This window comes from Schistocerca piceifrons, chromosome 11, assembly GCF_021461385.2.
Source record: "Schistocerca piceifrons isolate TAMUIC-IGC-003096 chromosome 11, iqSchPice1.1, whole genome shotgun sequence".
Taxonomy (NCBI): domain Eukaryota; kingdom Metazoa; phylum Arthropoda; class Insecta; order Orthoptera; family Acrididae; genus Schistocerca; species Schistocerca piceifrons.
In genome coordinates this window covers 165423031-165439087 of record NC_060148.1, presented here as the reverse complement: position 1 = coordinate 165439087, position 16057 = coordinate 165423031, and the positions used below count along the sequence as shown (strand labels likewise).

The following is a 16057-nucleotide window of genomic DNA, read 5'->3' as shown; positions in this document are numbered from 1 at the left end:
ATCAGTGCTCGACTAGGCAAAATGCCAGTTTCTCAGAGGTAATAAATTTTCACTCCTCGGTATTTGGCCGAGAAGGGAAGAAGAGGTGGTAACAAAAAGTTCCCAGGTGCCAGTCGTTGCGCCACTGTCCTGCCTTTTAATCGAAACGTCTCCACAGTGCCTCACGAAGTGTTGGCATCCTTCTTCTCTTTCAGAGGTGATCCGTCTGACAGACGGGGACACTGAGCTCAGACTTCCCCATCAGTGCTATCTGAGAGGAATAGGCTACCTGCCGGCACAAGGTTTCACACTCTCGCTACCCTTCACCTGTGACGGCACACACCCGACACTACACTGAACGAACACTCGTCACAACCGTCCACACGACGCAGATACACACTCGACAGTCTGCAGCAGGTCACAGAAAGGTGACAGCAAACCACACCCACTGTAATCTCGCCAGGACAGTAGTGCAGGATTGTTGCATCTGCTCCCCTATGCTTATTCCTGGAACTACTGTGATTTTAATTATTGTTTGTCTCTGGGAAGCGAGCATCACTGTATTTATTTTTTTAAAAAATCTGTTAAGCTAGGTCACCATCCAAACAGCTGGGGAAAGAAGAAAAAGGGGTGACAGCCCAGAAACAGTTATGGTGACAAAATGAAGAGTAATTGACACCTAGGTGACAAAATAAAATCTCACAATGTAATTGACAGCCAGTACTGAAAAGTGCAATTCAGCCACAAAGCAATGATTCTGTAGTAAATTACAAAAATTGTACGAATAGTCTACTAAGGAAAGTTAAAATCAGCCACATACATATATATTGCCAACCTCCCAGAAGAAAAAAGAAATTACCTTACGTTACATCGAAAAGTCCATCAATATTCTAATTTGTGGGTCTTCGACCACTACAAACATTTTACATGACAGCCTTGCTCCACAACTCCCTGAATTTGTAACCTTTACTCATGTTACTGCTGTTTCATTGTAAACTACTTTTCAAAAACAGAGATTTACACAGCAGAATATCACTACATTTTAAATACTTACAGGATTGGCTAGTAACAACAAGAATACACAGACATATTCAAATGCACAATTTCCACCAGTGCAAAGATTTATGCAAATTACACAGTGTTATAAATGAAAGGTAAACAACATGCTTACCATGTACAGTCATTTTCAGAAACAATGGCTACTCAGAAATAATCAAATAACTGAGAAGGTTTTTTTCAAGAAGCAGTTGTGCTAGCAAGAAAACACAGGGTTTAACTATTAACCTATGCTTCACAATATGAAATTGAATTGAGCTGCACTGCTTGTCTGTGAAATTATGTGAGCACAACATAACTGCCACACTCAGCATAGTTTCAGCAGCAATATGGCAATAAGGTACAGTATTGTGCAAGGTTGCACTGAAAAGTGATGCCTTCTAATTTTTTTATATGAAAACTCTTTAAGATTGGTTAAATACAACTAATTTACTACAAGCAATGGCATATGGGTAATTTTTTGAATCAGGAGCTCCATTACTGGATTAACGGTATTCACGCAAAATTCTCAGGTTTGTAATTTCTCTAGTTTCTATGCTTTGATAATTAGTGGCTTATTTCAATAACCAAAGGCACTTTCTGAATCATAAAAATTAGAACAACAAAAGTACAGGATATTCATAATTAAAGTTCCAATTTCGAAACACTGTAGAAATAGAATGATTGCTCAAAATGACACCAAATTTAAACAGCATATTACTGATTGGGTGGAAGGGGATGGGAATGGGAGGCAAAATTAACGAAAATTTGACCAATAGATGGCGCTGTAAGAGCCAGAGTAAGATGTGCGGCACAAAGCTGTTCCTAGGTTTGATCCACGACACCCACGACTGTCTCTGTGAAGGATCGTGCACTGCTGGTAAAGCTCTTTGACAGGAACAGTGACCGTGCACCACCAGACCTGCAGAAGTCCTGGACGCTCAAAGGTATGAAAAAGGCATTGGTCCAAAGTCTGCAAAGGGTTTGAAGAAAATAATTATAAAATTTGAAATGATAGGTATTTTGAAGAGAAGTGTGGCAGATGGAGGAAAGCAGTTGATCGAATCTCTGTCAAACGTCTGGCCACAGTACTGCTTTACGGATTGGGCAGTGGTGTGCAAACACACAGTGCATGAGGAATTGCCCAAATGTTGGGCATGCCTGTGAGCATGGTGTGTAAAATCCTAGGGAACATCCTCCATTACTATACATAAAAAAAGAACATATTCAGGAACATGAACAATGAACATTCTCTCTGTAATTCCTTGCACGCATGGAAGTGGACAATGAATCGTCGTGGAACATTCTCTGGACAGGACAGACAAAGCCCATTTCCTTCTCCGAGGACAAGTCTATACACAGAACTGCAGAATATCGGCAATGAAAAATCCGTGAACCAGCACCAATTCATACATAAAAAAAGAACACATTCAGGAACATGAACATTCTCTCTGTAATTCCTTGCACGCATGGAAGTGGACAATGAATCGTCGTGGAACATTCTCTGGACAGGACAGACAAAGCCCATTTCCTTCTCCGAGGACAAGTCTATACACAGAACTGCAGAATATCGGCAATGAAAAATCCGTGAACCAGCACCAATTCATTGTGCAAAGGTTACTGTGTGGCGCGGGTTGACATTCATCGGGGGGGCCACATTTTTTCGAGGAGATGAGTCCTGGGGTAATGTTACCTGTACCGTGTAGGGTCATTTTTATGAAGACTCTGCTCCTGCACATATTGCACAGCCAGCGGAGTGGTTGCTGCAGAGGTATTTCAGACGTGCTAGAATTATTGGCCTTCATTTCTCCACAGCTCGGCTGTCCAGGCCACCCGATCTCAGTGTGCGTGACTTCTCGCTGTGGGGTTATCTGAATGACACTGTGTTCAATGCTCCAATTAGAAATGTAGCTGAACTTAAGGCATGCATTGCGAAACACATTCTGAATGTGACCCCCTCAGACACACTGATCGGTTGTGGAACGTGCTGTTTCTCAATTTCAAACTTGTGGCAGAAAACAGTGGACAGGTGAATATGTCTCGCACCAATCTCGCAACAATTAGAAGCCGAGGCTATTTTGCTTTTGATGCAGTTCTTGGTCCTAGGACAATTTTTTTGTGCACTTGTTGGGCTCAGGACAGTAAAAAACCAGTTGTATCCCATCCAATGTGGTACGACCTAGCCGTGACAGACAGGCTTACCTAACTAACAGAGCCACAAGTGTCGACTGCCGAGGTTGGGCAATCGTGCACATTGAACAGTATGGACGATGTAATGTGCAACTCAAACTATTGTTGTAGTAATGCAATTCATCTGTTATTTGTAGCTGACCCAAGTAACATTAAGATGCTTATGGCACCATCTACTGGCAAAATTTTTGTTAAACTTTTTTTTACGTTCCACGACACTTCTCCCCGTATCAATAATTTGACGTTGTCCTGAGCAGTGGTTTTCATTTGACAGCATTTTGAAACCTGTAATTTTAATTATTGATACCCTGTATAATATCAAATCTGCAAAATAAACAAGTTTAAATAACAAAAGTATTTTTGGGTAGCTCCAAATTTTAATCACAAATATTTTCTTAGTTACTGTTTCTTTAGAGAAAGTAAACTGGTTATTGGAAAGGGTGGAACTGGGGTTATCGAAAGAGCTAGGCCTAATTGTGAGTAAAATGTCATATCTCTCAGCCCCTTTTATGGTTAGATCCTACAGGAACAACTTCAATTTTCAATTTCACTTAACCTTCAGTCAACAGCATGAAATGACAGGTGATGCTTTACGAGGTTGAGTCTTTATGACCTAACTCTGTTTTTATGTGCAAAATGTCAACTTTTATGAAAGAATGAAGTATAATTTTTTTTAGCTATATGCTTCTCCCCCACCACCTGCATCTGACGCACGTGCACAATTGTCGCTCTCGGATCATTTTCACCCGTACGTTGTAGAGGGGGTACATTGTAGAGGGAAGGTCAACTAACTAGATTTTAGGCAAAACTAAATATACAATTAGAAGCAGCACATTGTAACATATAATGTCAATAGTAAGGTTACATAAAATACTGCACAAATAATAATTTGACAATTTTGTGTACACGATGTATGCTTTACATTGCAATTGAAAGTCGTCAAATGACAAGAAAAAATTAATTATCTATGGCAGTAGAATGGTAGCAAATGGAGTGTGACTCTGTCATGTGTCTGTTGGCAGCAGTGATACTTCATCTGGACAAGCTAACTACTGGACACCAACCCTGTCGCAATATGTTATAAATAAATGCACAAAAAGGATGGAAATCAGGCAGCAAGTTTTTTCATCTCTTCTCACAGCTTTCTGGGGCACTGTGGACTTATTTTTGCAACTCTCCCTCTTTCCGAAACTTTTTTTTTTTTTTTCTTTACAAACCTGCACCTTCTGCGTCTGCACCTGCGCCTGGCTCATCTGGGACGCCGTCACACTGCCACCCGTCTGCGTCGACACGGACGACGCCGGCCGGTTTGTCGTCGTCGTTGCGGTCGAGGGCAGGATGTTTGACAGCGGCCGCACCTGCGACACGTCACGTCACGTCCGGTCACGTCACACTGTGCTACGTCTCCCGGGGAATCGGGGGACCGCAGTGTCGCACAGTTCTACTGAATTCTGCACTCCTTTTGTGAACGTCAGATAGAGTCCGAACACTCTGACAGGAGTATCGCACCGGCAAGGAGGGTCCGTATTCGTAATAACCTAAATTTTGGCTTAGTAAAAGTTGGTTCTCATGTAACGTGACAATCACTTTTGGCTACAACATAAAACTGCGAGAAACTGTTACTCTCTTTTCACGCAAAAATTTTGATTCTATTTTATCAGCTTTGTTTCTGTGATTCAGATTTTGGCATTTGGCTTCCTGCTTAGGAACTGTACCTAGCACTGTTAACATTTACGAAAACTCAGAACGGGTGATTACTTACAGTGGCCGAAAAGGTCATGCGGCAGACAACTTCTGCGAACTGAAACCCGAGGCCTGGCACGAGCCAAAAGATGCTTCAGTTAACATTAATTTAAATGTATCAAAGCAAATCCATCAGTGGCATACAAGATACTTTACCTTGTTACAATCTGAGGTCATATTTGTGATACAAAAATCAAACACAATCTTCTGATGTACTTATCAACTATGTTCCATTAACACGTCGCCAGTTGGCTTTCGTGCCGAGATCTTCAGCCTACACTCATTTAACGATTTTTATGATGTTTCGCAAGAGCAAGTTGTTGCTAAACGTAATAGTGTGAAAAATTACAAATAAAAATAAAAAAAACGTCTAGTCCCGTGATTAATAATATGCTCGTTCCCCATAAGTCGTTCTACATTCTTAACTTAGTAGCATTTTGTGTTTTATCTGGTTAATTTCAAACTTATTATGCACACATATTTATACAGATATATCACATGTAATCACTTCAATCATTTCATAAGTTACTTGTGTGATATGTGACACTTGTTGACAGCATAATCCACAAGCATCTAAACCTTCATATCTAGTGAAGTAAGACATTTATATGATAATTAAAAATACAAACAATGGAATGGATGAATGAAATGACACAGGAAATATTAGGCAGGGTACTCCCTCAAATGAACAAGTTCAACATTACAGGTATTTCCAAAGAAGAAAATGAATTAGAAAGCCCAATCTGTTTCTTGTTGTTCACTCATTTATCTAGAGGGCACAGTCTTTCCTTTGTGAGGAAAGCAATCCTCTGTTCTCACGCCAAGTCACATCCTTGTCTGCAATGTGACTTGTCTTATATTTACATCATGTAACAACTGCACCACTGCCCAGGAAAACATCCAACAAGACACAGTGACATGAGGACGGAAAGGGTGATGGAGAAAAGCTCTGATCATAGCTAAATTTTTTAAAAATGTGACAGAAATATGGCAACAAACTAAAGAGCTTATAAGTACTAAATATAAACTATATGGAAACACAATTAATGAAATATTACTTTCCATATCAGACACTTTGTTGCTTTACTAAAAACACTGCATTTGCTAAGGGTCAGTTGTGATAGACAACATATTTTCTTAGGAGAAACTGATTGAAAGGAGAAGAGAATTTCAGCTCAAGACATACTTTGCATTCTTTTTTAATAAAAAAAAGTATTTGATAAAGTCAAAAGGTCCATCCTATGGGATGATATGACTGAACAAAGATATCCTGTACATCTTGCAGATGTCATAAAAAGCTTAAACCACAGCACACAAATAGTACTGAGAACAGAAAACTTACTATGTGAAGTAATCTGTATCAGTCACAGAGTATTCACATCTGTAGCTTAACCACTACATTTTTGAGTATTTATATAGATGACAGAACTGGGGAATGACAGCTCAGGGCAAGACTGGAAAATAAAATCAGTCGAAGAATGGGGATAATGTGAAAATCTCTGCACAAAGAACAAAGATTATGATGTCTGGATGCAAGAATCCAATTGAAATAAAAATATCTATAGGCAATAGACCTATTGAATCAGTGTCTAACATGACTCACAACACTGACTACAATACAGATCGGATACTGGGTAAGAATAAGGCCATATGAGAAAATCGTCTGAAGAATCTTCCATGAGAAAAGTGGGAAAAGAATCGACACTGACATTCTCTAAATGGACAGCGGTGCCATTTGTGCTGTACAGGCCAGACATGTGGCTAACAAACACCAAACACTCAGGTGAGGTACAGCAGTCACACACGAGACACCTAAGAACTGTGAAAGCACACTGGATACATTTAGACTTGGCAGTCTGTGGGTACAACTGAATATCTTTGAAATACAGTGCACAATTATGGCAAACAAAGAAAGATGGTTCTCATGCCTGAGCTGAATGACAGGAGGAAAAAGGAAAAATGAAATTTTTGTCCTATAGACCGAATCGTAGAAGAGACGTCAGAAAGTAAATGAAACAAGGAAGACATCTTGCTCTGTGACCAACGAAGGTAAGGTGCTTACTCTCTGAATGGTTTAACAGCCCACTGATGGCAACATACTTAAAAATAGACTACTAACTCAAGACTGCAGAATGATGGGAAAGCAAACTTGTTGTGCACTCTTTAAAAGTCTATCTGAAGTGATATCAAACAATCGAAAATCCTGGATCAAATAATGACAGCACTATGAATATGATGGATTACTACTCACCATATAGAGTTGTTGAGTTACAGGCTGACATAACAGAAAGCCTGTAAGAAATGTGAGCTTTCAGCCAAAAGGTCTTCTCCTAAAGTAGACAAAACACACGCACCAAACGGAAGCATTGGTGTGTTGATAGACACACAAACAAACACAAACACAAACACAGAATTCAAGCTTTCGCAACCCACGGTTCTTTCATCAGGTGAGTGGGAAGGAAAGGGAAAGACGAAAGGATGTGGGTTTTAAGGGAGAGGGTAAGGAGTCATTCCAATCCTGGGAGCGGAAAGACTTACCTTAGGGCGAAAAAAAGGACAGGTATACACTCGCACACACACATAACCATCCACACATATACAGACACAAGCAGACATACGTAAAGGCAAAGAGTTTGGGCAGAGATGTCAGTTGAGGCGGAAGTACAGGGGCAAAGATGTTGTTGACTGACAGGTGAGGTACGAGCAGCAGCAACTTGAAATTAGCGGAGGTTGAGGCCTGCTGGGTGACGGGAAGAGAGGATATACTGAAGGGCAAGTTCCCATCTCCGGAGTTCTGACAGGTTGGTGTTAGTGTGACGTATCCAGACAATCCGGACTGTGTAACACTGTGCCACGATGTGCTGGCCGTGCACCGAGGCATGTTTAGCCACAGGGTGATCCTCATTACCAACAAACACTGTCTGCCTGTGTCCATTCATGTGAATGGGCAGTTTGTTGATGGTCATTCCCACATAGAAAGCTTCACAGTGTAGGCGGGTCAGTTGGTAAATCACGTGCGTGCTTTCACACGTGGCTCTGCCTTTGATCGTGTACACCTTCCGGGTTACAGGACTGGAGTAGGTGGTGGTGGGAGGGTGCATGGGACAGGTTTTACACCGGGGACGGTTTCAAGGGTAGGAGCCAGAGGGTAGGGAAGGTGGTTTGGGGATTTCATAGGGATGAACCAAGAGGTTATGAAGGTTAGGTGGACGGCGGAAAGACACTCTTCGTGGAGTGGGGAGGATTTCGTGAAGGATGGATCTCATGTCAGGGCAGGATTTGAGGAAGTCTTATCCCTGCTGGAGAGCCACATTCAGAGTCTGATCCAGTCCCGGAAAGTATCCTGTCACAAGTGGGGCACTTTTGTGGTTCTTCTGTGGGGGATTCTGGGTTTGAGGGGATGAGAAAGTGGCTCTGGTTATTTCCTTCTGTACCAGGTCAGGAGGGTAGTTGCGGGATGCGAAAGCTGTTTTCAGGTTGTTGGTGTAATGGTTCAGGGATTCCGGACTGGAGCAGATTCGTTTGCCATGAAGACCTAGGCTGTAGGGAAGGGACTGTTTGATGTGGAATGGGTGGCAGCTGTCATAATGGAGCTTGAATTCTGTGTGTGTGTTTGTGTTTGTTTGTGTGTCTATCAACATACCAATGCTTCCATTTGGTAAGTTACATCATCTTTGTTTCTAGATATATTTTTCCCACGTGGAATGTTTCCCTCTATTTTGCACAGCCCACATATGCATCACCACTGTCTCTGGCCATCAAGACTGGCCTTAGTGGCCAGAGACAGTGGTGACGCGTATGTGAGCTGTGCCTGTGTGAATCTCTCTCTCTCTCTCTCTCTCTCTCTCTCTCTCTATCTATCTATCTATCTCTCTCTCACACACACACACTGTGTGTGTGTTTTTTGTCTACTTTAGAAGAAAACCTTTTGGCTGAAAGCTCACATTTTTTTACAGGCATTCTGTTGTGCCTCTCTCCGAAGCAATATCAAGAGGTTTTTGCAGAATGTAAATCCATCAGAAACATAATTCTTACCAGCTGATACGCGATACAGGATTCGCACCAAAATACAATGACACGGAAACGGTGCAGGGATTCGAGAGGCCGCACACAAACTTCCCACGTCTAAATCTGCGTACTGCTTCGTACACTCCAAATAACGACTTTTCACAGTGACCATTTTAACAAGCGACAGGACGGAAGACGGAAGGCAGAGAGGGAACTCGGGCAGGATGGGGGGGGGGGAGGGAGGCGAAGACACCGCACGCGGCGGACAGCACTCACCCGCCTCGCTACGTCCAAAGAGAGGGGCCTCGCGGTACTCACTGTCTTCGGCTGGATGCCGGCCACCTCGACCACCTGGGCGCCGCCCGCGGTGGGCCCCACGCCGGCCGCCACCTGCCGCCCTCCGCCCACCACCGCACCGCCGGCAGCGCCGCCGCCCCCCGGCTTCCCCTGGACGGGGGCGGCCGCCACCTGCGTCACGCTCTGCACACTCGCCTGCGCCAGCTCTGCGGACAGGGAAACGCCGCCATTTGTTCACTTTCCACACTAAATACGACATAAGAGCATTTGGTAGTCGGTAATACGTACTTTGTGTCGTACTGACACAGCGGGAGTCTCTTACAAAGTGTGTGGTAGTGTCTGACCATCTGTGTGCTCCGTGTAAATTATAACACGCATTATCCTCATTGTAATGGAACTGTGCCCACCAGTCCACGTTGTCACCCATTACAGGTCCAGACTGTAACGTGCCAGGTGTCTAATTCAAAAAATGTTTCATACCCGCATCAGAAAGTACTGTGCCCATCTCAAATGTGTTACACGTTAACAACAAACATGTTACACAACAGCATCAAAATCGTTATGCGACCGTGTCGAAAGCGTTACCCACCTGCGCCAAAAGTGTTACGCAACTGTGTCAAAAGTGTATGATGTTGTTGTGGTCTTCAGTCCTGAGACTGGTTTGATGCAGCTCTCCATGCTACTCTATCCTGTGCAAGCTTCTTCATCTCCCAGTACTTACTGCAACCTACATCCTTCTGAATCTACTTAGTGTATTCATCTCTTGGTCTCCCTCTACGATTTTTACCCTCCACGCTGCCCTCCAATGCTAAATTTGTGATCCCTCGATGCCTCAGGACATGTCCTACCAACCGATCCCTTCTTCTTGTCAAGTTGTATCACAAACTCCTCTTCTCCCCCATCCTATTCAATACCTCCTCATTAGTTATGTGATCTACCCATCTAATCTTCAGCATTCTTCTGTAGCACCGCATTTTGAAAGCCTCTATTCTCTTCTTGTCTAAACTATTTATCGTCCACGTTTCACTTCCATACATGGCAACACTCCATACAAATACTTTCAGAAATGACTTCCTGACACTTAAATCTATACTCGATGTTAACAAATTTCTCTTCTTCAGAAACGCTTTTCTTGCCATTGCCAGTCTACATTTTATATCCTCTCTACTTCGACCATCATCAGTTATTTTGCTCCCCAAGTAGCAAAACTCCTCTACTACTTTAAGTGTCTCATTTCCTAATCTAATACCCTCAGCATCACCCGACTTAATTCGACTACATTCCATTATCCTCATTTTGGTTTTGTTGATGTTCATCTTATATCCTCCTTTCAAGACACTACCCATTCCATTCAACTGCTCTTCCAAGTCCTTTGCTGTCTCTGTGCTGTCAAAAGTGTAATGCATCGAAATAAAAGAAGGTGTCAGTCGTACATAATATTACATTTCTGAATCTTAAGTAAGTTACCTGTCCAAGTCTGAAAATGTTGCACATTCAGTTCAAAACATTATGTTTCTTGGTCTAACATGTGTGTATTTCGAAACGAATTATGTTACAGGTCTAAAGGTGTTACATCTCTAAATCGAAATGTTCTTTGATTCTATGCCAAAATGTATTACAGTCCTCAACAAACTGTATTGTGTGTCTGTATTGAAATGTAACTAGTAATATAGAGTTGCAAGCAGCTACACTCCCGTCATTCAACCATTCCAAAATAGCACAACTGCATAACTCGTTACCTCTGTTCTGCTGATTGGATGTGGCTTTTGCTCTGCTGCAGTTCACAATATCCTTGTTCCGAGCAAAGTATTTGCCTGTAGTTTGAAACATTTAAGCACAACATTCACTCAGTTTATAACACTATTTTTATCACCACCGCACCCAAGACGGGCCTCCGCTACTCACGGGAGTGCTGCTGCAGCTGCGGGGGCGGGCTCTGCAGGAAGACGCTCGCCGCAGTCGCGTTCGGGTCCCCGCCCGGGGCGCCCGGTCCGCTGCGGCTGATGAAGATGGGGTTCTGCGCGGAGAAGAGCGCCGTGCTGGACTGCAGCGCGCCGGGTGTCGTGGCCGCCCAGGCGATGCCCTGCGGCAGCCCCGTCGTGCCCGCGAACTGCCACGGCGAGAACTGCATCGGCTGCGCGGCGCCCTGTCGGCACCGGAGGAGGCGCGTCACGCCGGCCGCTCGGAGGAAACTCCTTCGGAGTGTTCTGGCACTTCAGTAGTGAAAGGAAGCGGTGCGGGCAGCACGGGGTGGCATCGTAACGAGTTAAATTGTACGGCTAACTACTCACTGAACTGTTTAAGAGAAGCTGCCTACTGGTACCGCCACGACAAATCAGTGCCCTGGCACTTTTCCTGACTGATGACTGTTTTGTTCAGAAAGTTGCAGTTTCAGCTCTATTACTACATTAATGTGACAAAGATGTGACCCCATCAAATGCTAAATTTCAAGAAGTTTATCCCCGTGCCATTATATTCTGATGCAATCCACCCCCCCTTCCCCCTAAACTGTTTCCTGTGCTCCCATCTGTTACTCGCCAATGATTTAGTGGTGGGTGGTACGGAAGCAAAATCCCGAGACACACTGTGTGCCACACGTTATTTAACAAGCTTAAGCTCCATATGTACAAAATAATTTACATTTCAATTTGTTAAATTCCAAAATGAGTAGAGCTGCAGACCATTACTCATGTTCAAGAGTTGGAACTCCCAGTACTGCCAACAGAAACAAATAAAAAATGTTAATGGTAGTACTTCTAGACTTCAGAACCACAGGTGCCTTCCTCAGAAGAATGAAGTGGGCTCAGTCGGGTGAAGTCGAGGGGGTCGCTAATCGTAACCCGGGCTACGAGGGCCTCCATTCATCCTCGTACCGGGTGGGTCACTCTCAGCCTCGGTACCGATTGACCAGTTTCCCCTCTCCATCAGACTACTACCTCTTTTTCCACTGACGAAGGTAGCAGTGGTTACAAAAGCTACATTACTACTGTCTTTAATTATTTCTGTGTGTTTCTACAGAGTGCACTGTTACTTGTCTCACCTATCTCTTCAAGAATTTAACAGAATCCTCTGTCATCAACTCCACACTTTGATCGGAAAGTCACAAAAAACTACGAATCGTAAAGTCTGAGAATTGGAGTGAGACTAATGTGAACTGTCACTCAGATGGTACACAGTCAAAAATGAACTCAATAAATGGATCAGTATACGAGAACAGAACCTGTGCAATAACTAACAGTACTACATCATTACAAAAAAATTTCCGATCATGCAATAATACATGTAAAAGATTTGCAATAGATCACAGAAAACCACCTAAGTGCCTGCAGTGTCCATGACACTGAAAGTAAAATTTTCTCATGTAGGACTGCAAGCAAACCAACATCTACATTAGAACATTCAACTCCCAGTTATTACAGGCAAAATGTACCTCCTCACTACATGTAACATGCACTACTAAAACTACGCTAGCATACAGACTGCCAAGAAACCTGTCAGGGCTTCCTTTCAGCTAAAAATTACACTCCTTGCGTGGCTGTTGCAAGTGTTATTGTTTTCTTGCAGTTTAAATTCCCAATATCTGTACAGTTATTAATCATTTCCCACTAGCAAAACACAATGTCCTATTTTGCCCGGAGTGATTACCTGGAAGCAGGCGTAAGCCCTCCAACAGTGCACAGTACCGAGATTACTACAGAGGACAGCTGAAAACATTTCGGTCATTGACAAAAACTTATACATTCTCTCGCTGAAGAACAAAATAAATAGAAACACAAGTGTTTGTATCACTTATCTATGCATGCATGCAGTGCTGCCTTTTTGATGTATGGTAACTTTTGTGAAAATTGTGACACCAAAAACAATATTCATTGCTGAAATTATCTTTGTACACTGTGATAACAAACACACGATTAGCTTTACGGAACTACGCACAACCAGCAGCTCTGATCACTTAATACAGTACACAGCCATCACGGGTCACACTTTCTCCTCCAAGTGTCACAAGTTAAGGCGCACAGTCGACAAGTGTCCGGGCTCGACAAGAACCTGCGGACATTTGTTGATACAATCAGTGCATGTAACTTGGAGAAACTTGTGTCTGCAAGAACTTCCTCAAACGTGACGTGTGTAGTACAATCGGCGACACGCGTGGTGCACAGGTGGGGCTAGGCAGTTTGATAATGACATATCCCCCAACTCTGCACCGCCACTTCAGAACAGCAGTGACAAAGAGTAAATCACAGAAATTTGGGGAGAAATTCTGGTGTTCGCACTCGTGTAGTCAGTGTCACTCACACTGCAACTGCTACATGAAACATAACTTCCTCTGGAATGTGCCGAGCCGACTGATGTACAAACGTAAAGAGTAGACCGCTCACTGTATTGTTGAGGTGGTAAGCAGCACAAGTGTGCACACACACACACACACACACACACACACACGCACACACACACACACACGCACTCACACTCTCTCTCTCTCTCTCTCTCTCTCTCTCTCTCTCTCTCCTCTCTCATTCTCTCTCATCCCCTCACTTCCTATGCTACAGTGCTAAACTTCAGTGGCTGCTCCATATCCCACTACTACCAACTTCTCCGATCTGTGACGATAGGGTCTGAGGTAATGATACATTCCTTCACAACCAGCCCCAGAGTTTCTCACTACTCCAGTTTAGTTCAGCCCATCCATCTGTTAACCTACTGTTCTCTCTGCTGTTGCCTCCTCCTCCCCAAAAATCCTCACTCCTGCCCCTTCTTCATTCCCTTCTCTTCATTCCAAGCACCCCCCCCCCCCCAACCCCTTCCCATCAATCCATTCAGGCCACACCTCCACAACAATCAGTGTAGTATTTACTAGAGAAGAGATTAATGTCTGCTTCTTGTAGGTATTGTGGTATTAAACATTAATTTTGAGGCCGCTCTGTTTTAAATTTGTTGGTAAGGTAACCTGCACATTTTTAAGGTTTACTGACAGTGCAGATGATATATACAACATCCAAATATGATATTTCTCCACAATTTTCTGGATATCGACCGTATGGCGGAGAGTCTAGCCCTCTGACTGAAGTACCTGAAGTGCCTTCTACTACACCTCATGCGTCTGCCTGTGCGAGTACACGTGTCCAGATACTAGAGTAACGCACAGCGAAATATGTATTTTTCAGTCTTATTCAAATAATGAATGTCGCAAGTCTTCTCAGAGGATTCTTTCAGGCTTCGCACAGAGTGTAGGACTGGTGGGTACGCAAACCCCTTCGCCTGCTGTGATATTTGTACTGCCGTTCCCACTTCTGTTTACCATTCCACACCTCAACTGCACGGTGAGTGGCTACTTTCACTCTTTCTCTTGTTCATATTTAATATGCGATACCATCAATGCAATAATCGACAAATCTCATATACACCTTATGCAGCACACACTGGAAACTGGCAGAGGCTGCCACTGAGATGACAGACTCGGGCAGATCAGTGGACCAGCACCGGCAGAAAACAAGAAGAGTACAAACTGTAGGACAGTCTCGGAAGGCCGATTACTGGTCGACGAATGACCACAAAAAAATACTTGTCACATACTACCTCTGCATGCACTTCAGAAAAGGTAAATACGTGGGCCTCATTGCATACTGTATCATTAATGTGCTATAAACAGAGCAATTAGCAAGATAACCTGAAACCAGTCCACATACACTGCACGTGTGATGCAACTCGTCACTTTGCACAGGGTGTGCTGGGAGCAGAACAACAGGATTGTGCCAGTTCCTGTTCCCAGCATCTGACACACAAACTGCCCAAGTTGACTCACATAAATGGTAAGTACAGGAACCGTAAAAAAAAGTAACCATATAAGAGCTTGCACACAACTTCTATCATCATTTTACTTCACTCCGTCTACGGGCTCAGTCGGGGATCGAAACTGCGACGCTCTATCGAATGGCACTGCGCCATCAAAATCTGTGTGAGATTTGCAAAACTGGCAACAGAGGTGTCAGCTGAGATATGGCAAGTGTTTGAAAATGAAGGCCTATCAAAAGCTGCCATTTTCAGAGGGCACAAACACTTCGATGATGTGCATTGTACTTAGACTTGTGGTTGTGTACTTAAACAATTTCAGATTGCACAGCAATCAGTTAAACAACACATCACACCAGCACCAGCCAGGATTTTTGGATGAGGAAAAAATCTGCCACCAGTCAGGAAGTTCACGACAGCAGTAAACTTTGCAACCACAAACTACCCAGACTGGGACATCATCACAACTCTATCACAGCTCACTACAGCCCCTGTATCATCCCAGGAGAGTTTATTCTATTACCCGAGAGATAAAAGTTCTCAAAGGACAACGAAATGAGACCCTACCAGAGGTCAACACAGTTTAGACGTGCCACTCTGAGGACATTCTGGAAAGTGATTCAAAGGAGCCGTGCACGCAAAGAAACATCTTTGGCAGAAGGTGCCAGGGCCACAGGGTCCTATCATTTGTAGGAATATCTCTGATACGTTCATTATTCCCCGAATTTGGCCTAAATACTTTTTATACCAATCCTGTATTCAGACAGAGCAGTGCACCATCACAACCAAAGAATGAGAAGCAGAAAGCAAATATAAAAACTGTAGAAATGTTGACAACCTATATTGATCTTCCAGCTCCACAAAGGGTCATTACAGTGCCAAACTGGAAAAAGATTCAGAAGGGAAAAAAATACTTGTCATACCATATGGATAATTATATCATCAACTACAAGCACTTCAGGAAAGGTAATCATCACCACCACCACCACCACCACCACCACCACAACACTGGCTC

General features: G+C 43.4%; 1 protein-coding gene across 1 annotated transcript in view; it reads right to left on the bottom strand.

The window, feature by feature from the left end:
• The window catches only part of LOC124719861 (chromatin modification-related protein eaf-1-like), a 343357-nt gene that overhangs the window by 59694 nt on the left and 267606 nt on the right, over window positions 1-16057 (bottom strand). The window contains exons 10-13 of the mRNA XM_047245044.1: window positions 11158-11398; window positions 9372-9458; window positions 9232-9335; window positions 4422-4562 (exon numbers count right to left, since the gene is read on the bottom strand). Of these exons, the coding sequence (XP_047101000.1) occupies window positions 4422-4562; window positions 9232-9335; window positions 9372-9458; window positions 11158-11398 (573 nt within the window). The remainder of the gene's footprint in view (window positions 1-4421; window positions 4563-9231; window positions 9336-9371; window positions 9459-11157; window positions 11399-16057) is intronic.